This window comes from Aythya ferina (assembly GCF_964211825.1).
Source record: "Aythya ferina genome assembly, chromosome: Z".
NCBI classification, from domain to species: domain Eukaryota; kingdom Metazoa; phylum Chordata; class Aves; order Anseriformes; family Anatidae; genus Aythya; species Aythya ferina.
This window is the reverse complement of record NC_140299.1, coordinates 43,977,250-43,998,749: the sequence shown is the minus strand read 5'-3', so window position 1 is coordinate 43,998,749 and position 21,500 is coordinate 43,977,250. Positions and strand designations below refer to the sequence as shown.

Genomic DNA, 21,500 nt, shown 5'->3' with positions numbered 1-21,500 from the left:
AACTAGCAAGCATTCCTTGAGCAATAAAATTAAAAGATATTAATTAAAATAAATGTGTAACTATGCTAAGCAATAGGAGAGTGAAAATGGAGGTTTAGGTCACTTAAAGCATAAGGCATACTGATTTCTTTATAACCCTCCTGTCTCCTACTGGTGTCATCACCTGGACATTTGTCTGACTGTCTTGTCTTAACCAATTCCTGCCCTATCAGCTCATTTCAACCCCTGCTCCACTTCCCCACCCATACTTGGACAAGACTTAAGAACTCACCATGAACTATATTAGTACATGGACAGGAGTTAAAAATACTCCTGCCAAGAAACCCCAGTGGCTATTGTGAAGCTTACAACTATGTTCTATTATTCATAAAGACACAGGCTGAATAAAGACAGGCATAAAATTATACAGAATGGGTATTAGCTCACAGGCATTGTTATCACAGAGGTTATGGATGTGATTTCAGTACTGCTTCAGGTATCAAAGCACTCTTTCTACAGGTGTTTATCTGGTACTCTTTAAAGTTGTAATAGTGACACCCGCCTAGATCAGCAAGTACACCATGTACTTGTTTATTCTGTTCTTTGTCATGTGCTTCCCGAATCTCTGCTTTCAACAGCAAAACAGGCAACGCTTAGATCCCAGAGAATGAAGAGGAAGCAGAAAAGGCTGGGAGGGTCTCAGTAATAGCCAAGGCAACCTTATCACGGAAAATGTAATTGTGCAGTCTGACTGTGAAGCTAGTAAACTAGTTTTCTGGCAAACAAAATATGTGCACCCTGTATGTACATACTTACATATAGTCACTCACCCTCCCCACCCCCATTTCAAACACAGGTAGTTGTCAGGTTCACTAGTTTATCAAGAAATTCTATCACATTTCTCAAACAGGAAACTTAAAACCAAGCATAGTTTGAGGCTCATCTAGGAAATTAGCAACACCTGTACTGTATCAGAAAAGAGACCACTTGGTAAGCCTGCCCTGTTTCTAAGGGGCCAGGAGAGTGTGCAGGGACTTGGTGCTCCCCAGAGTAACCACAGGGTCTCTAACAACTGTTATTAGAGACCTGCTGAAAGAAGTTTGTGTTGTGGTGGGCACATACACTGTAGTGACTAAGATCTGTGTTTCTCTGTGGACAGTCACACCATTATATGAGTACTGTGATGTTTCAGTGGCTTACAGTCAGCACAAACACACCGTAGCTGCCTCTATTTCAGCATGGTTTCATAGCAGAATCTGTGTATAATCCCAGCTGGTAGCCTTTCCACAACTTCTTTTTTTTTATTTTATTTTATTTTTTTTTTAATTCCCCCCTCAGTATGCACCACAAGCACCTGTTGGCGCAGCCCCTAGTGCTGGGTACCCAATCTTACAAACAATTGCAGTTCTGGTAGCTGTTGATGCCCGAATGATAAAGCTTGAATGATAAAGCTCGCAGTTTGTGGGCTGCTGGGTGGCTGGTATGCAAAAAGAGATCAGTATCTTCTCCAAAATGAGAATAATCTCATTTCAATTGGCAACCCATGCAAACCCCAAACACAGATTAGGCAATCAGCAACTCTCTCTGGTGTGCACCGTGGTTTTTCTTCACCAGTGTCCCATCTGACATACAGCACCTGCATGGTTCTCCTAAATATTTATATAGCTGCTGTCACATCTAGCATAACCCTGCTGCTGGATGGCCCCGTGGCAGGACAAGGGGTTACCACAACCCAGAGCAGGGCAGGAGGGGCCGGGAAGGAGCAGAGCTCCATAGGGAAGCAGCAGGCCTTGCTCCGTGTGGGAGGCAGACAGCCCTCCTCACACTGCCAGGACGGGGTTTAAAGTTTCCCTTCCCAGTGCAATACTCATTCAGGACATTTCTTCAGAGCTATCTGGCACAAACCACAGGGTGCCTGTGGTGCAGGGTCACTACCTATGAAGCCCTTGCACTGCTGGGCCGCAACTTCCCCTCATGGTCAGCTGTCAGGATGTGGGAGGGCATCCAGACAGCTGAGAGAACAAGAGACAGCATTTATTTATTTTTTTAAGAAACTAGCGGCAATATTTAATGATATGAGAGGTGAGAAAGGGGACACACCACCAGCTGCCTTCAAAGCTGATGGAGAACTAGGGAACACGACACCCACCAGCGCTGACCACTGCTCAAGGCAAAGACACTTTGCCTCCCCTTACAGGAGCAGCTGATGCTTTATATTACACCTCAGGCTGGCACCAGCAGGACACACAACTGAAAATCCAAAAAAAAAAAAAAAAAAAAAAAAGTACATGAAGAAATAGAACTGCATTTAAATATTAGTTTACACGTGTTCCATTTTATCATTATTTAACATTGTGGGGGTTTTGTTTGTTTGTTTGTTTTTGTTACAAAATTATGCATAAACCAACTCCAGCTTGAGTCCCTGATACTTTGGGATAAGGATTTGGAAAGCAAAGTATAGAAGTTGCGCTGTACTATGTTGACAAACATGATTTTCTTAGAGCGCTGTTTTCTCACTCGCTGCCAAACAAAATTTGTATGTCCAATTTCAGGACAATTTTTCACCTATTTTAGAAGAAAAATGAAAGTGAACTACCTACGCCTGGTTGTATCCAGTAACAGAAGAAAACACAGCAACCCCCACCACTAAAAAATGAGCAGTGGTTTTGCCAATTACTTTGACTACAAATTAAGTTAGCCTGAACAACCAGCCACAGCAAAGAAGAGGAGGCCTTGTGACTGAAATCACAAGACTGGGGATCAGAAGGCAGGTTTGGGCTGGCAGGGTTCCCAGCAGGCTGCTGCCCCACAAACCCAGCACGGCAGGGAGGTGGCTGCGGGCTACAGCAGGAGCTCGCCGCCGCTCCAAGTCTCTAAGGGTTTCAAACTACTCCCTGGTAGCAGCTAAATCTTCCCTGAGAAAGCAAGACAGCTGGCATGGGGATGCTGTTTGAAATACTGGATCAGATGCAGCTTTGAGCATTTACATCAAAAGTCTGTATTTTCTTCTGTTCTCCACAAAACATATGTGCGGGGAGTTCTGTTGCTTTCTAATAAAGACAACTGATACTTCTGGCAAAATCAGGCAAGACTTTTAGTCGTGTATAAAGTGGAAGCAGTATATCACAGGATGATTACAAAGAACAAGAGCTCTTTGTTTAACTTAATTGCATTACCCAGGAAAGGGTAGTGAGGAAAGGGTGATCAGTACATATGCAACAGAAGAGAGAAATAAACAAGAGGAAAGATAGTAAGATTGTTAACTCCTGCAAGACTTCAAAGACAGAACTGCATATTTTCCAGAGACATACAAGCTTTAAAAGTGAGTAACACAGGAAGAAAAATAAACACAGAGGCAGGGTCTTCATACAAACAGCTACTCAGAGGTACAGAAGCTCACACATTTTAAGGAGACAGGGCCTACTGCTCCTGGTCATCATGGACAATGCTCAGAAACTCCATGCATTTCTACCAGAAAGAGGTTTTGTTCCAGCAAATACAGATTTTCTGATTTATTTATTTATTTATTTTTCCTGATTCCAGAAAATATCAAAATAAAGACTTCAGACCAAGCCTGTGTTTGGATTATGCATGACTCCACTGAACTGATCTCAGTACTTGACAGAACAGGATGAATTGTTTTTCCCGATGAGATCCATCCTGCGGAGTTGCTCCCACTCAATGCAACGATTTGCCTCGCGGTTTTGCAGGATCCTGGTCATCAGAGGCCGAGTGGTTTTCTGGAAGCAGCTTTTACAGTTCTGGCCACAGCTACCAATTAAGGGAGTTTGGTGAGCCCGCTGCAGGGGGTGTTGGCCATGAGGGCTAAGCGCTCACTTGCTGATAAATGGAGTTTGGCCTGAACACTGTTGTCAGCTGCCGTGCAGATCACCCTGCAAGTCTTTTATCACTTATGAAGAGAGGCCTCCCTGAAGGAGATAATTCGCCCTCTCATTACACACTCAGCTGTAGGATGTGCTGGGGCTGAACCTGTGGGCCAGCCTAATCCCAGCCTGGGGCACGAGGATTCCCGAGGCAATGTTGATCCAGCCCTGCGCTGTCAGCACATGCCCGGGAAAGGAAGGAGTCAACTTGTCCCCACACCCAGCAAAACTGCAGCACAGCTCTCATCATCACGTGCTCCAAAAGCATAACTCTCAGACACGGATATGCCCGGCGCTCGCGGGGTGACGCGCTGCGTTGTGCCCTTTTGGTGGTCTGGCTTCCTGTTTTGTCCCTAAATGGGAATATTTCTCCCTCTTTCAACAAGCTGGCATGATTTATTACTCCAGCACAGGGAGAGGAAAGGGAGACTGACTGCTTAAATGAGAAGAAAGCAGGGGAGATATGTGAAAGGGCCAGACAGACAAAAGATCTTAAATTTAAACCTCATAAAAGAAAACGAAAACTTGGATGTTTACTTTTGGCTCTGCTGAAGTTATGCTGGGAAAAAACAAAGCCAAACAAGGACACCAGCATTCTCTCACATGTACATACACAGCTGCTAATCAGCCACACAACCTCTGGCAGGCGGCTTCATTGCTTTTGGCCTTTTGCCTCTCCCACCCTTCAGCTGTGTGTCAGTTTAGATTAAAACCTTGGTGGGAAGAGAGATTTTCCTGCTCTTTGGTTTACAGGACACCCAGCAAAATGGGACTACAGTTTGTTCAAATACCTGGAGATACTGCAATTGAAATAACATTTTGTAATGATTCCTAATGGGCTTCCAATGACCACAGGCTTCCTTCTGAAACGCTCTGTTATGAGAGAGATGTGATCAAACCTTGCAACAGCGCTGAATCAGAAAACACAGGTCCTCTCCACTTCTTCCTGTGACTAGCAAAGTACACCAGAAGGGCAGCAGTATTTGTTTTCAAACATTGCACAAAGGCATTTAGCTTCTATATAAACACAAACAGAAGTTTCAACTACAGGAGTTTTATTATAAGTCTCCAAAAGGCAGTGCAATTTCATATAACAGCTGATGTTTTCAGTATATATTTTCTATTAAAAAATAAAAGCCTCAAAACAAACAAACAACAACAAAAAACTGTCAGCCAGTGCTTCGTGCTTGAATGGAGGAAAGCAAACTGCAATGTTAGCAAACATGGCTGAACAGAAGGAATGTTCAAAGGGTTGTTGAGAAAAAACTTGCATCCACATTTCTTGCATTGCTGTGATATTATGGCAAAAGATTTTGGTATGCAATTGGACATAAGCATACCTAGCAAAACTGGACACTATGAATGCAGCAATAAACTATTCAAAGAGCCACATGGGCAGACACTTCTAGGATTTGTCATGGCTTATCAGACTCACACATTGATATATTACAGAGAGAAGCAGCAGCGTTCCTTCATAAGTTTGGAAAAACACCTACAACTCAGCTGCTTTGAAGCCGCTTTTATTTCACTTGACTTTTGGATTTTAAGCAAAAACAAATGTGTTCCAAGAAATACACTACAGCCTAATGACCAGCTAAAAGGAGTTCTTGACATCTCATCTCAGCATGAAGTTCCCAGGCACGCTAAGCTGCTTTGAGGATCTAACCCAGGATGTATTTTGAACATGTTTATATCACTGCATGCATGCTATGCAGGAAGCTTTCATTAGTAGTTGAAAGAAATCAACTTAATCATTAAAACCAGAACTTAGTCAGAATAGTTCCACTGCAGCTCCTGAGGCTGCTACTGATGGTAAATGTAAAATACTAGCTGCAACAGCTTCAGAGGGCCCTCTGTGGCACCTGAGGAGAGCACTCCCAGACCCCTCTTGCCCTGGGGAAACACACATTAACACAGACAAATAGCTCTGAAACACAAAGTCAATTCCAGGCAAATGTCCAAAGTGTATCAGACATTATTAAGCATACGGACCACCTTTGCCAGGCTGGAAAACACACTCTTCCTTGCTCAGATCTCAGCCTAACCACAATCTTTCCTCTGAGGCCCTCACGAAGTCAGCCTCCCCAGGAAACATCTTCTGAATGTGGCTAGGGAAGGCAAACAGCTCACTCTTTGACTTTGCCCCATCTTTGAACACTTCTTCACAAGTCAGAAAGGCTGCAGAGGGTAAGGTGGCAGGAATCAGCTGCAGCAGCACATCTGAAACATGCTTGTATTTCTAAGACATCTGCTTCCCAGCATCACTCTACTGGGAAAGGTTTCACTGAGAAGTAGGTCTTGGGTCTCCTGGAGGAGGTGGAAATTGTAAGTGAACAAAACAAAGCAGCAGCATTTTAAAAAGAAGCTGGCATGTGTTTTATATACATCTGCCTTCATGGTTTCTTCGGCCCTTTACTCAGAAAGATTGGTGGCATCTCCTCTACAGACACTAGCATGGTGAAAACAAGAACTACTGTAGAAATCGAGTTTCAACACCACAGAAAAACAAATGGTTATGCAAATTAGCATGAAAAAAGGAAACAAAGTACTGTCATGTTCCCTGTGAACACAAGTGACGATGCATTCTCCGAGGCCCCTAAAATAACAAAATTAACCCATCCATGGATCTCCAACAAGTGGCCAACACTTCTCCTCCTTAAAGGTTGTGTTCCTAGTCTGTATTCAGAGGAGACTCATTGAAGGTTATCTAGGTTCAATTTTGTGAATAAAACCTTTGGGAAGTGAGTTTTGTGTCTGATTATTTCCTTCCTTCAAAATATTTTGAAAATTACTTTCCTGCATGGACTGGGTAGGGTGTTAATAAGCTTATTTAATTAACACTATTAATGTTTGGAAATGGATTAAACATTACCGAAAATTAAAACCAACACTTGTTAAAGATAAATGAAGTTCTATTTTGCTTAGCATTCACAAATAGGATGAGAAAATGACTGTTTTTAAAGAGAAAACAAATAGCATGACAGTTAATTTCACATTGGAATTTAAAGAATGACCACTCCATATGTAAGTGGAATAATTTCTTTTCATGGCTCTCCTTGCTTCAGGAGTCTTTCTGTTTATAATCCTATGACCAGCTACAAAAAAATAGTCATTGACCAGACTGGAGAAAGTGTTATTCTTACAAGACCTTTAGAACAGGCGCAGCCTATGAAGCAGGACCACACAAACCCAATACAAAACCTTGTTTTTTCCTAAGTATAAATAGAACAGTTCATGTGCACAATAAGATGAAAGCAAGCAGTGACTGCAGAGCTTAATCACTGTATATAAAGGCCATCTATCAAGCATGTAACATAGTGCCCAAATCACATGTTTAGATGTGAGTGAATATAAGACTCCATTAGCAACATCAGTAGCTCTAATTTAGATAGGGCCTAAATAGGACAGTCTAGGCAGAACATTTTATTACTAAGACATGCACATTAGGAACTTTTAAAAGAGTACATCTTGTGGTAGATGTAACAATGGCTATCAGAAAGAATAAAAAAAAACAAAGAAAGTCCTCAAAAAGTCTTGGAAAGAAATATATTGGAACATAGTCATACAGAGCTTTAATTACCCATAGTCTTCTGGGAACAACTCAGAAGCTTTGTGTGTGCATACATATAAGGTACATTTGCTTTGTCTTTAGAAAGGAACAACTCTGAAGAGACACAACACTTTCCCCAACAGGACACATGCCCATTAGCTACTTTATAATAACACTTTTAGAGAAAATGGAACAAAATTCTTCAGAAGATAGAGCACATGGAATAGAATCACAAAAATGGATAAAAAGCAAGTATTGAAAAGTAATGGGTTTTAAATCTCTACCACTGTGCTTAAATGCAACTTACAAAAAGTCTAATGCTTAGTGTCATGTAAGGCAACCTTGGGTGAAGCTGTTACTTAGGATGACTGTGTAAATATTAGTTATCTGCACGACCCAATTCACCCGATCCCCTTCTCGATTATTCCCCTCAGAAGAGAGGATGTTCAGCCAGAACAGTCAGCAAGTTTTAATGGGAATAAATAGTTGTATTATCACATTTTATTTCTAAAAATGTCATAGGCTGATGCCTCTTTTGTAAGCTATGTTCCCATTCATGCACATACATCCTTAGGAAGTTATTTCCTTTTCATTTCCTATCTGTTCATAAACAATATCTTGTTTTCCCAGCAACTTTTAGTAACCTTAGCCTTTGGAACCAAATAACTTGCTTCACTGCCCTTTTTTTTTTTTTTTTTTTTTCCAGCAGTTGAATTACAAGCAGGCTTCATCTGGGTATTTTGTCTTTTCTTTTGCTCAAAGATAGAAATCCAGTAATACCTTACAACCCACATTAAAAATTGTTGTTCTGGGGTAGCAAAAATGAAAATAGTGCATGTGGAGCTTACGGAGTCACTTCCCTGGCAGCACTTTGATCTTGCCTCCAGAACCTACAGACCACTAACATTTCCTTCTAAATGTAATCCTTACGGGGACCACCAGTTGATTTCCTTCTTCCTTTGCTTCCTCCATAGCTTCCACCACACAGCGTGGATGCTCTCCATAACAGGCATAGCAAGTCAGCCTAATAGCTCCCTTCTAACCGGTATTTCTGCTCTGTGGCTTGCTAAATAGCCACTGGGTTAAAGGAGGCTCTTCCTTTTAAAAAAATTGTTTGCAGGGAGATTCAGATCAAAAGAATTCATCTTTAAGAAGTACAGACACACTCACAACTAAGCAATGGTTAAGTTTTGGTTATTCTAAATTCCCAATTTTTTCTTTCAAGGATTTAGGAACTGCTAGCTTAAGTAAGGAAATTCAGCTTCCCCAACCTGTAGTTCAAGTGTTCCCATGTGTGCATGGCTATCAGACTCAGGAGAAACAGTGTACATGAAAATCTATGTCTTCATAAACCACAAACCCGTGCTGGCCGTGCCCATATCCTTCCTCTCCTGCCTAAGTACAAGTGGGGGTAAATCAACACCCAAAATCCAAGGCGAGACTTCCCCCAGCAGATGTTTTTGGTATTGCTAATTTATCTTGTCAGTACAGGAACTACCAGTACCCAACACATCTCTAAACAACGCTATCTAACAATAGCTGGTAGCAGTGTTTCAACACTACCTATTTGCACAGGAAAGAAATCCTCTGAGGGGAGGTACAGGGCATAATTTAAGTCACAGTGCCATCAACCATACCTGAGGTTGCACTAGGAGTGGCTAACTCCAGTTTCCATAGGACAAGAGTTGTTCCCCTCCCCACCAACCCCTTTCCTTAACTAAAGCTGTGGTAGGAGAAAAAGCAGTGAACACACCACAAGCCGTCACCAAGCTTTCTCTTTGCACAGAGTGTTTGCTTTGGGTCTTCTTGCTGTACCCTGTAATGCTCTGGAGACAACTGCCCTGGATGAGCCAGTGTGGCAGGGTGAAAAAACACTGGGGCTAGAACTTGCTCAGCTGCAATACCATAACCAGGTGCCACATGCAGGACATGAAAATACTCAAGATCTTTGCTATAAAGTATGAAAAGCCACAGAGACAGGACTGCCCCTAGGTCACAGGACTGAACCAACGTTCACTCACAGCCAAATTGCAGGACAGCAAGCAGTTTCAAGGAATGAGGATCAAAGTTTTCAGTCACTTTTTACTTTTGTAGTAAAGGCATTTTTTCTGCTGTCCCTTGCAAATTTGCATCACAAATACTACATTCCATTTGGTAACAGCTTTTAGCCATTCCCAAACAGTTACAAAAATGCAACTGATGAAGAGATAGACTTCCATTATGATTAAGGATGCCTAACAGATGAGACCCAAGTGGAAAAAACAGACCAAAAAGCCAAGTCACCTGTACACGCTAGCTTAAGTGTTTATTTAAAAAGTAAACTGTTGGGCACATTGAAATTTAAAAAAAAAAAAAGAAAAATACATAGAAGAATCTATTAGATTAAGCAGTTAAAAGGCAGCAATATTACAAGCTGTTTACATACCAACATATACATTAATTTAAAACAAGTGGCATGTCACCAACATGTAAAACAGACTTCAAAAGTTAAAAAAAAAATCAAGTTGACTTTTGAAGAATACAAGTCTACCACATGTGTGAACATGGGTTTGGTCATTCAGTTTAAAATCCCCTTTTGCACTGAAATGTTCAGTCTTCAAATTATACAAGTGGATAACTAGCAGCTGTTGCTATTCCACAGTGGTTCTTCCTGTCTTTGGCCATGTAGATATATCCTTTGTCACCCCACTTCTCACCCCAGCTGAAATCAGAAGTGAAAGGTTTATTTAAATATTCTGAAAGACTTATTTAAATATTCTGAAAGACTTATTTATCATTCCCCCCCCGCCCTCCCAAAGCATTTATATTGAAAACTGCTGCCTTCTACCTTCAGGTAAAATTGAAACAGCTGGAACAAAATTGCTTTCCAGCAAAAAAAAAAAAAAAAAAAAAAAAAAAAAAAAAAGCATGTTACAGAAGAAGCATCCCAAGCTCACAGAAACAGTGCAGCTGGATTACAGGTACTTGAAGCTCAGGTATTGCAAACCTGGATTACAGGTACTCAAAGCTCAGACGCTGCTCCCTGACAACTAAGGGAGGACAAAGACTGCAAGCAGCATGAGGGCAGTGCCCCAGTAATGTGGAGAGCATGAGACAAACTCATGTGATGTGCCCTTCAGCACTAATATGTTGTTTTCCCTCCAGACTAGGAGGGTAACCCCATTTTTAAAGTTCAAATGTTATCCTATTTCACACAAGTGAGCAGTCCCACTGCTTCTGAAATTCCATTACCTCTGACACTGCCACAACCTGTTTTTCCTCCTGCTCCCCATGTAACTCCAACATCTACTAGCTCTATGAGCTGCTCCAGGACCAAGCTCTCAAATTAACTGAACATGCAGAAGAAAGAGATTACTGCTTGGGACTTGCTGTTAGACAGCCAGCAGCCTGAGCTGGCTTTTAACTTTTGCCATGCAATGCCCTGAGAACAATCTCCAGACTTTCTCTATGCAGATTTCAACTGTTGTTGCTTCCCTCTTATCCCAAGAGAGGAACTACTCTCCCTCCTCTGCCACTCCCAAAAAGCACTAGGCACAAAGGAAAAAAAAAAATCTTACCTGTTCTTAACAATCCAGTATTTCTTCCCATCTACATCTTCACCCTCAAAACCATAACCTACAACCAGAACGCCATGGTCCAAGTCTTCACTGCTACAGTCTGGCTCATAGTAGATACCTGAGTGGGTATAAATTCACATGTCAATAAGCTCTCCTGCAGGAAACCCTTCTTCCCCACCAGAATCCTTGTTTCAAACTGTGTTGCACAGCTTCTTGAGATAGTCAGAAAGGAGTGACAAGTGAAATGTATCACTGGGAGGAACTAAGGAACACATGCAAACATATGCAAGAGGAGTACCAACTGTGGGAACCTGGACTAGAATTAAAAGGACTCTTGATTGTGTCCTACATCAGTTTTCTCTGCTCATTAAACTGAAGGGTAATGAATAATGAGTATTCAAAGAGTTCTCTGCATGCAAATTGCTAATACCCACCTGACTGATAAAACTGGAATGAAGAGTGGCCTGCATCAATAGCAACAGACACTGGACCCACAGCTGCTACTGCTTTCATGAGAGCTCTTTCATGTCCTTGGGGGATGTCAACAAAGCCAGTGTCATTAGCAGCATTGTACTCTGCCTTGTAGCGACAGTCTTCATCATCCTGAATAAAAAAAAAAGTTACAGATATTACATAGTTCTCTAGTTTACACACAGGTGAACACAGGAACTACCAGACATTCCAGAAATACACTGCCTTGAAAGCAAAAGACTGAAAAGTATCTGGTTGTTCCAGCAGTGCTTTGAAAGGAGAAGACCAGAAGGAAAACAGAGAAGCTGCTTCTGAGTTTCTCAAAGATGCAGAAAAAGTAAAATGCAAAGGGCAGTAGGGCCCATAAGGAAAGCTTTACTGGGATGCAGGGGACCATCACATCCTGGAACACTGCATTCTTTGGTAGGCAGGACAAATCTCTTTTCAGAGAGGATGAAGCCCAGAATGCATTAATAGGCAATGGAAGAGAGACAAGTATTCATTAATTACAAAGCAGTCCAAAAACTGCTCATTGAACAAGCACTTAAATCCACAATTTTAGTCTGTCAGTCTGGAAAACTGCACAGAATTACTTGGAAGTTACTCATTAATATTATATGAACTTACAGCATTCCTGTATTTTGGGCTGCTTCTTTGCCTTTTTTATACACACACAAACTGAACCGCGTGTACCACAGGCACTTACTTTAGAAGAGAGGCTTAATTTGTAAGTTTGGGCATTTGACATCAGAATAGAAGTTTGTGTGTCCCTGCTCTACCCATGTGATAAGTTAGAGCTCTTTAGAGCTCTTTAGTTGCCTCTCCAACTAAAGGAATATGGACACATGCCTCAGATATTTACTTTTTGTACTCAGCAAGTTAAGCACTTCCTACAATCAACTGGAACCTCTGGAAGAGCCAAGTTTACAAAAAAAAAAAAAAAAAGCAATTACAAGAATACAGGTAGACAGGAATTCAAATCCATGGTTTGTGTTATTCACAGTGAATGGCACTGCTACTGCACATTCAGTCAACAAAAAACTGCAAGGCGAGACACTCTCTAGGGAGTACTACTCCAAGTGTAGTGGAAAAGCCCAAAGCTTAGACTCACATGACACCATTTATTACTGCTCTTTTGTCCCCTCCTCATGCCTGTTGAGCTTTTGGTAGATCATTAGAGGTATTTTAAGTCTGCCCATTATGTGCATTTATGCACATGTAGTCCAGAAGTCCAGAAGTAGAGCATAAGGCATTGCCAACAACCACCTGAGAAGAGTCGCACCTGCTCAAGAATTACTTGGTCTACAGGCAGCAATCCTGTAATAGCTTAGCTATGAGAAGTAGAATCGCACCCCTAAGATTAAGCATTAGTTTTGGCAGGAGCCAGGTCTTGGTTTTGTGTGTCAACCAAGATAAAGCATGGCATCTGATAGGAGGGCAGCAACGAGTGGGAGGAATAAAAATATTTGCTCTAGTTTTTCCAACTGGTCTGGTAAGATTGTGACCTCAAAGAACAATATAGTATGTGATTCCAACTGAACCTGGGGCTAACAGACATTCCAGTTTTCTTTGGGAAGATGCAAAAGGAAAAGCAGATGCACTGAGGGCTACTTAAGCATTTTCCTTTCTAGGGACGAGTTTCCCGACACATACAGTTCGTTCATACAAAAGATGGAACACATGCAGAAAGTTCACTTACCTTTGCAGTGTATGGGTAGGATTCCTCTGAGTCAATTCCCCCGTTATCCTGCACATACTGGAAAGCCTGGTCCATGAGACCACCATTGCAACCTTGATTGCCTTCGGGGCGGGAGCAGTCCACCAGATTCTGTTCACTCAGCGAAACAAGCTTGCCAGTTTTTCTGAAGTGCTGTCCTTCGAGAGCTCCTGTAGTGCTGAAAGCCCAGCAAGAGCCACACTGACCCTGAAGCAAGAAGTGGAATCACAGGTTACAACTAACTTTGACAGATTAAGCAATTACAGTTTCCATGCCACCAATCTAAACTTGGAAAAGGCAAAAGCCACAAGTCCAACTTTTGTTCCAAGCTCCCCCAGTGTTCAGGAAATGACACTACATTTCAGTTCGTAGACATTTAGTCCAGGACATTTAAACAGTTCTAATGGAGTACAGCAATTTTCCTGAGATGAAGCTCAATTCAGTGTGGTTGCACTAGACTTCACAAGTCAAAAGCATTTTTCCTGTAGGGAAATGAAGGCAGCACTCAGAAAACTGGTTAAAAATTGACCATCATAGAATACCTGGTCTTTAACTGGAGTTACATATCCTTTCTCTCTCCAGTCTACAGACCGTGGTGCTTCAAGGAAGTTGGGCTCAAGGAACTGGGATCCTCTGTACTTCCTTCCTGACTTCTTGTGTATATAGCCATTCATCAGCTGTCTGAACTCCTCAGTCGTCTGAAGAAAATTCAAAACAATGCAGTCACCACCTATTACGCACTGTTGTTTAGAAGTAGATGTTTCATATCTCAGTACATACCATGTCACCAAACTGATTCATTCCCAACTTGTAGCTGTGTTTTCCTAGTGAGTGATCCAGGTTATGGAGTTCAATCATTTTCAGATTCTTCTCCCACACCACTCTTCTCCAGCTTTCCTCTCTCTGAGGGACCAGAAAACAATGTATTTTAAAGAGAGGGTTCACATAAAATTTCAGTGGAGTGATAGCGCTCTTTTCTATGGCTTGGGTACTCAAACAAACGTTGACTCATCCAGCAAAGAGTTGGGATACTGCTTCAGAGCTGGCCATCCCACCACCCCACGCTAAAAGCGAGCACAGTACCACTGGGTGTTTATGTAAGCCAAGCAAAAGGACCTAGGGAGCGGGGGGGATTATCTTTCACAAACGCAGACCGTGGCCAGCGTTAAATAAAGCAAAGCAGTCATGACTCAGCTGACGGGGCCCTGTGGAGCCACACGCCGCCCCGCCAGGCTCTCAGCTCAGGGCAGCCCTCACCTCACGGCAGTCCTCCCTCACCTCATGGTAGTCCTTGCTGTGCCACGACTTCCACAGCTGCCAGTGGCCGTCCAGGTCGGGGTCTATCCTGGGCGCCGCGGAGGCCAGCCCCAGGCAGAGGGACAGCAGGGCGAGACCCACGTTCATGCTGGCAAACCTGCGGGGCGATGAGGCAGCACGGCTCAGACGGAAAACAACGCGCACAGAGGAGCAAAACACAACACGGCCCGGCCCGGCCCTGCTCTGCCCTTCTTTTCCTTTTCCCTTCCTTCCTTTCTTTTCCCGTCCCTTCCCTGGGAGCCTGCGGAATGGCGGCTCCGTGCCGCGGGCCCGCCCCGCCGCGGGGCGGCCATGCGGGACCCCCCCCCCGCTGGCAGCGCCGCCTGCGGGGCTCCCCCTCCCCTCTTCTCTCCCCTTCCTTCCCTTCCCTTTCTTTTCCTTTCCTTTCTCCCTCCGTCCCCGCTCACCTCGCTCGGTCCCGGCGCTGCCCTCCCCGGCTCCCGGCCCCGCGGCCCCTCTTATAGCCGCCGCCGTGGCCGTGCCCGCCCCGCCGCCACCATTGGAGGCCGGGCCGGGCAGCTCCGCACCGCCCGCAGGGGCCGAGCCGGGGCTGTGTGGGGGGAGCTGCGGGTGGGAGCAGGGCGAGATCCCGGGTCCGTGCCCTGGGGGCTCAGATCAGGGCTGCCTGAGGCAAGGCAGGCGGCTCGGCTTCGTCTGCTCGCCCTGTGCCCCCGGGAGGGTGAGCGAGCCTGCCCCGGGCTGAGGGTCGGGGCGGAGGTGAGGTATTGAGTCCTTTGCACATGGACACAGGGCACGCCAGATCGGATCAGGAGGAGACAGGCTTTATTTTCAACAGGGTGCTTGCCACGAGGAGTAGAGTGTACCAGGTTCCCCCCCGTACCAGGTTCCCCCCATAAGCTCTGGTAAAGGCAGCATTTTGGAGTGCTTTCGCTTGCACGCTGAAGAGTGAAAAAGCCAGGGTTTGTAAACTGTTGCACAACGGCAACAGGACAGAAATCACATGATGCGTGCTTCTCCCTTTTTTTTGATGTCTTGAGACACAAACTGTGTCATAACACATTAAGAAAAGCCATACGTGTTTCCTTGCACAGATTATCGCAGGAGCAGCATGGCCTGGAGAAGCCCCACAGAGCCAAATTCACACTGGGAAGCTGGAGAGGCTGGCTCTTCAGTGTCCCTGTGCAAGTCTCCTGTCGCTGAACTGGTGTACTGATTCCACAAAAAACGTGAAGTGTAAATACACCTAAATATGGTGCTCCTTAATGAGTCAGCGATCATGCGCCAGCCTTGCAAAACCTTGGAGAAAACAAGGTATTTTAAAGCCGAACTGTTTGCTGAAGCCAAAGCTTGTGTACAAACACTCAGGACTGGCCTATCAGTATGGTTTACACGCATACAGCCATGTCGGTCTGAGCAGGAAAATGAGACATTGTATAAAAGAAATGTTGAAAACACTTCATCAGAGTGGGACTGCAGCAAATGCATGCTGGAGGCATTATAATTTTTAGTAATTGCCTACTTACTATTTTCAATAGTTGCTTTGCAAAGGTGTGTTATCATATTTCTAGTGGTCTTTGTGGCTAAAATTTCTAAAAGCTCCCGTTTTGCTTTCAATTGCTATAGTTTGTTACCAGCTACTAGCTGACTGACCATACAACCACTGTAGAAACATTTTTTAAAGGAACAAAAAAAGTGTGACACAAGCTGCAAGAATCAACAGCGCACATTTGCACAAGATACAGTAATTAAGTGTATAAGGATCTGACAAAAATAAGCCACATGTCCTTATGCTTTTTATTGAATAAAACATACACATTTCTACATGGCAAACAACAGTTTCAAGACCAGCCTTTTCAAAGGAAAATGATTAATTTCCTTACTTGTAAAGGAAAATTAAAATGCATACATTGAATAAGAATAGTCATTTGTTTCTTTCCAACATGAAACTTTTCACTACCTAACAAATTCACATGAAAATACTTCATGACAGTAGAATGATTTTCATAGTTTGACTAACATACAGATAGGGTTTGAGGGTGGGTGGGATTTGAGTTGTGGGATTTGAAATGTTTTTATTCACAGCTTCGTACAGATATTTTCTGTGCAGTGGGACTTCAGTCCTGTTTATGCTGGCTTTGTTTCTGCAGCTGTATCTGATACCAATTGAGCATTGAAAGGCTACTATTAAGTTCCCAGTGAACTGTGGACAAGGACTGCTTTTTTAAAAGGGCAAGAAGTTTAGCTGGCATGACAGAAGGTAAGGTCAAAGTTACAGAAAGTCTTGCACCATGAATCACATGTCTGCTGCTCTGTAACGCACACTGGGATACACCAAGAGAAACCAGTGCTTTTGCAGATGATAAGAGGTCCTGTCGCTTTGGGAAGTTACCATGCCATCAGCTAGCATGAGATCCCACAGCGTACGTGCTGTACTCTGCTGGCCGTCCTTGTGAATACTCTTAGTGCATGTACACACACACACACACACACACACACACACACACGCACGCGCACACACACACACGCCTGATACCATTTTCTCTTTGGTGATAAGTTCACACACTCAGCTTATTTAGCTACCTTATAGAGGGAAATATCAACAGAGAATTTCTTGAAATTGTTGAAGGTAACAGGAATACTTTCACCTTCAGTGCATGAAATTTCAGCTTGCTCTGAGTCATTACTATTGTGTGGACATATCAGTTCCCCAGGTATTTTCATAGGTCCTCCAGCTACTTTCCCTATGTTTTTCTTTGCCATTTCCTCAACAGACAAACTCTTTATCTGTGTCTATGATTTCTGCTCCTCCCCGATCTATCCTTACTTTAATTATTGTACATTGTTGAAGATTCTGCCTCTGTACCGTCAGTACTCCTCAGGCCATTGTGCCTAAACTATTTATTCAATCCAGCAGCACACTTACTCATCGTGGCTACTCATTAGACAAATCTAGAGGTACCAAATCTCTCTGACCCCTGCTGAGTAGCAAAGATCCAGGAAGCCTGGGAGCCCAGGTACAGAAGCATAAGCGTTTGCAAGGGAAATCAGCATGGCAATGGTTGTGATCACCCACAACCTGGCCATCACAAGAGTGACATTTAGAAACTTGTGATAGGAGGCTGGCCTTGGACCGTCTCCAACTCCTGTGCAAACAACTCCTGTCTGAGAGTTGTCCTCAATGTGAGGACTGACTGCTGCACAAGCCACACTGCAGAGACTGGTGAGAACCAAAAAGAAAGTAAAAATGCCTTATTATACAGTTAATACATGGTCTTACTGCCAGCACTGCTTGCTACTAGGCAGCAGAAGGTGCTGTCCCAATGCTGTACCTCTGCTCTTTTCTGTACACCATGATCTGTTCACATACCAAATGGCATCATTGTGGTGTTCTGGTGAAGTGACCAGAAGTCCACTGGCAGCATTCAGAGGCAGAAATAATTTCCATCAATCTCTGCTACTTCCTGACACCCTGCTGCAGTCACACCAGCCACAGCAGTCTTTGCTCTATCGAAAACACCTCTGTGGGGACTACTAACCATGTGAGGGTCTTGTGTGCAAAGCACTCCTCTCAGGTTGACAGAGAGAAGGGCTGAATGTGGGACTTCCTTCAGTTCGTCTCTGTGAAGCCTCCAGGAAAGCCGTGCCATTCTGGTCTATAAATATCCGTGCTAATTGCAGTAGTCACACTGCTTTCCACAATAACCTAACTATCAAAACTTTAAAGGAAGAAGACCCTTGTCCATTAATTTGAACCTCTCCTTTCTGGAAGGTAACTTTCCAAATTACTCTTAAAATAACAGCTTTTGAGGAACTCTGTATATGCAAAACTTCAAAGACCTGCCACTCCTCTGAGAGGCAAGAATAACACTTTTTGATAACTGGTCATGCTTGCATTGTGACAGCCTCAGAATTGCCACCCACCCTGTAGCTATCTGGCTCCATGAGTTATCAGGTGACAGAGGCTATGTATTTCTTAATGGACACGAGAATTTGCATAGTGGGCTGTTACCTCTGCAGTTGGAAGGGTGGACGGAGCACTGATCTCTGGGGAAACATCAACATGAAACTCAGCTGCCCCTGCACATCCCCGGCGTGCAGCACAACCCTCTCCTTCTAGAGAGACTCAGGTTATTTGAACTCAGAATTTCTGAAAATTGTTCTGCGCTTTTAAGCCCTTTCTCATCTTCATTCTCTTGGTCCAAATGTGAAGAGGTGTGGGCCAACCTGTATCTGCCAGGAAAAAAAGATCCAGACATCCAAAAAGAAAAAACTCTTTGGTAATGGTAGCTGGTTTGCACAGCTGCAGCAGGTTGACAATGTGTCAAAAACATTCGTGCGATGCAAATATAATAAGCTATGTTGTGCTTAAAAGTGGCAAGCATGTGCACTCAAGCAACTCCATGGAGCAGCTATCTCAAGGTGCACCATGATCCTTCCTGAAGTAAGAAAATGAGTGTGTTGTTTGGATGTCATTTATCCAAACTGCAAATAAAGGACATTTAATTTAGACAAACGTTGTTGTTTTTTTTTTTTTTAATTATTTTTATTTTTTTGCGTGTGTGTTAATATGAAGACTAGATTTGGATCTTTATTCCTGGAATACATGAAGCTGAATTGGCTTACTTAAAAAGCTATGACTGTGAACATGTTTATTTATACCAGGTTAAGTCCCTCTGGCAAATGCAAATTATTGCATTTCACTGCTAGCTTTCACTGTCCAACTTCTGTTAGATGATACCAAGAATGGGGTACCTAATCATTTTCTAGTCACATATATACTTCTGCTCAACAAAATATTGATCCAGTTTAAAGAAGCACAAGAACATTTCAAAGAACACTGCACTGATTTTAAATGCCAGTGGCTGGTTTATGTGTAAGAAATGCCAGAGATGCATTTGTGTGAAACAAAACAAAACGTCAAAAAAAAAAAAAAAAAAAAAAAAAAAAGAGTTCAGATTTCTTTTCAGCAACATAATCAAGTTTTGCTTGCATTTTACAGTAAAGACTCTTCTTGCAGAAAACGAGTACAGTAAATTTCCAACACCAAAGCGATTGTTTCAGAAAGTTAGGAGGATGTCAAAAGACTATAGTGAAACAGATATTTCTGTGCCATCTTAAGCATTGCTTCAGAATTCAGTATGCATTTTTAATGCTAGTTTTAGAAAAGGTTTAGAAATTGCAGGTTGGCGGCGTTTTGCTTGTTTGTTTTCACCTCATTTGATTTGGACGTTACTGCTAAAAAGATTACCAAAAAAGCCTGGATAGTTTCTCTTCTTCCTTGCAGCTCCATGAAGATTAACCAACCTTTCTCCCTCGCAAGGGCATTCCTCAACAAAGATCTGAGGTCGCTTTGGAGCTTATAATGACCCTTTGGCATTAAATGCGCTAGTAAGCACTCACTTAATCTTTGTTTTGGGTTACTTACTCCCAGGTAAGAAATCAGAATCAAGCTGTGCTTCAGCCGGAGCACCCATAATGAAGTTAGTTGCATCATTATTAGGTTAGACAAGGAAGCAGCGCCTGCTTCCAGGCAACACAGACAGGGTTCTGCCAGCTTTCTGACGACCTCGGCGATGGCTGGGGAGCAGCGACACAGTCCTCCTGAAACACCTTTTTGTTTTCAGCGGTCTTGTGATCTCGCAAGAGCCATCATTTCCTCACCCCAGCGGCAGATAAGAAACTGCATTCCAGCTTCCCCGCTGGCCCACAAGGCAAAGGCGGCTTCATTTACATCTCAATATCTCACCTGGTCACAGGAACTGGGGGCTGATGCAAGGGATTGCTTGCCTTGCGAGAAGGACGGGGGACGAGGGGGAAGGGGAAAAGGGGGGTGTCTATTTTGGCCTCTTCTTCAGGGCTGGGGTTTCTCAAAAGTAGTATTATTTTCCTGCGAGGCTTTCTGCTGAAATTTTCTGTTATATTTGTATGAGTGGAAAAAAAAAAAAAAAAAGTTTTGTTTTTTTTTTTCCTTCTACCTTAACTTGTATTTTTTTAGAGAGCCTAAATACTGAATCATACGTGAAGGCAGCTCTGAGTCTTTGACCATGGTGTAACTCATGCACTTTAAAGTGCAAACGTCAGTGAGACTGATTCCTCAGCCTGCACTCAACATCTTCTCTCGATTTCTCGCAGATAGTCATTTCTGAGCTTTGGGAGGTTTATTTTTCTAAAAGCTAACTGGGGGAAATAGTAGGAGGATGTGAGGAAGTATCGTATTAAATTGCTGATGTTGAACTTCACAGACAGAGAATAATTTCCACATTGTATTGACGTTTCTCTAAAATGTAAAGGACTTTGGTGTTCTTTCTGTCTTGTACTATAAAGAATATCTTCAAATTTCACACAAGTGCAAGGCTTTCTTAATTTTTTAATTATTACTATTATTATTTATTATTATTGTAACAGTCTGGAAGTTGCATGTCCAGTCTGTGTTGTTAATTTCCTTTGACCAAGGCCAATTTTTCACTCCCATCTCTACTCTAGAGATCACAGTGAGGGGCATTTTAACAGAATTGCAGGAGGGCTTTGAGGAGTATTTCAAATACTGCTTGCTATCTGAAATCACATTTGACTTTAAAGAAAAAGAGAGCCAATGTTTCTGTTTTGAAACGGAAGCAGCAATAAAGTTCAGAGAAGTATAAATCTTTAAGTGCTTGAGTGCAATGTTTGTGCTTCAGCAAGCTGTTGCAAACAGTTGCAGGGCATGAAAGAAAATCTGTTTGTCTGTCTCCTGTTGTTCTTGGAGCAGTGGTGTCTAAAGGGCAAGCTGACATGCTGGAAAGCATTTCCCATGATAAGGATAGAGACTGTGAGTGATGTGAGGAATTATTTTTAAACTTAGAAGTTACAGGCTGGATTTCATTAACAGATCATGTGAGGGAAGGTTAAACAAAACCTGCTTACAGAAGAGGAGAGAGGCAACTGAAACAATCAAATGCTGGCTTAAAGTTTGTTTTCCTCACAATCAGGTAAGAGGAAAAAGAAATGCACGCATGTGCTTTTTGGGTAAGAACAGAGGTGACTCACAAATGTTGTTATTTCCCCGTTACAAATGGGAGGACTGA

The 21,500-nt window shown here is 42.9% G+C and overlaps 1 protein-coding gene across 1 annotated transcript; it reads right to left on the bottom strand.

Annotated features, from left to right (window-relative positions):
• Nucleotides 1-9,692: 9,692 nt before the first annotated feature.
• Nucleotides 9,693-15,076, bottom strand: CTSL (cathepsin L). The gene is made up of 8 exons (XM_084503566.1): nucleotides 14,883-15,076; nucleotides 14,437-14,572; nucleotides 13,939-14,061; nucleotides 13,701-13,856; nucleotides 13,141-13,365; nucleotides 11,405-11,573; nucleotides 10,971-11,088; nucleotides 9,693-10,114 (listed from the first exon to the last, which is right to left on the bottom strand). The coding sequence occupies exons 2-8, from the start codon at nucleotides 14,560-14,562 to the stop codon at nucleotides 10,015-10,017; spliced, it is 1,017 nt and encodes a 338-aa protein (XP_084359692.1). The 5' UTR covers nucleotides 14,563-14,572; nucleotides 14,883-15,076; the 3' UTR covers nucleotides 9,693-10,014.
• Nucleotides 15,077-21,500: the final 6,424 nt, after the last annotated feature.

Bases quoted from the DNA above. Each gene is read 5' to 3' on its own strand.
- CTSL (XM_084503566.1), bottom strand. From the start codon at position 14,562: ATGAACGTGGGTCTCGCCCTGCTGTCCCTCTGCCTGGGGCTGGCCTCC. The intron at 14,062-14,436 runs GTGAGGGAGGAC...CTGGTCCCTCAG, and splicing joins ACAGCAAGGACTACCATGAG to AGAGAGGAAAGCTGGAGAAG. The intron at 11,089-11,404 runs GTGGGTATTAGC...ATACCCACTCAG, and splicing joins ATTCCAGTTTTATCAGTCAG to GTATCTACTATGAGCCAGAC.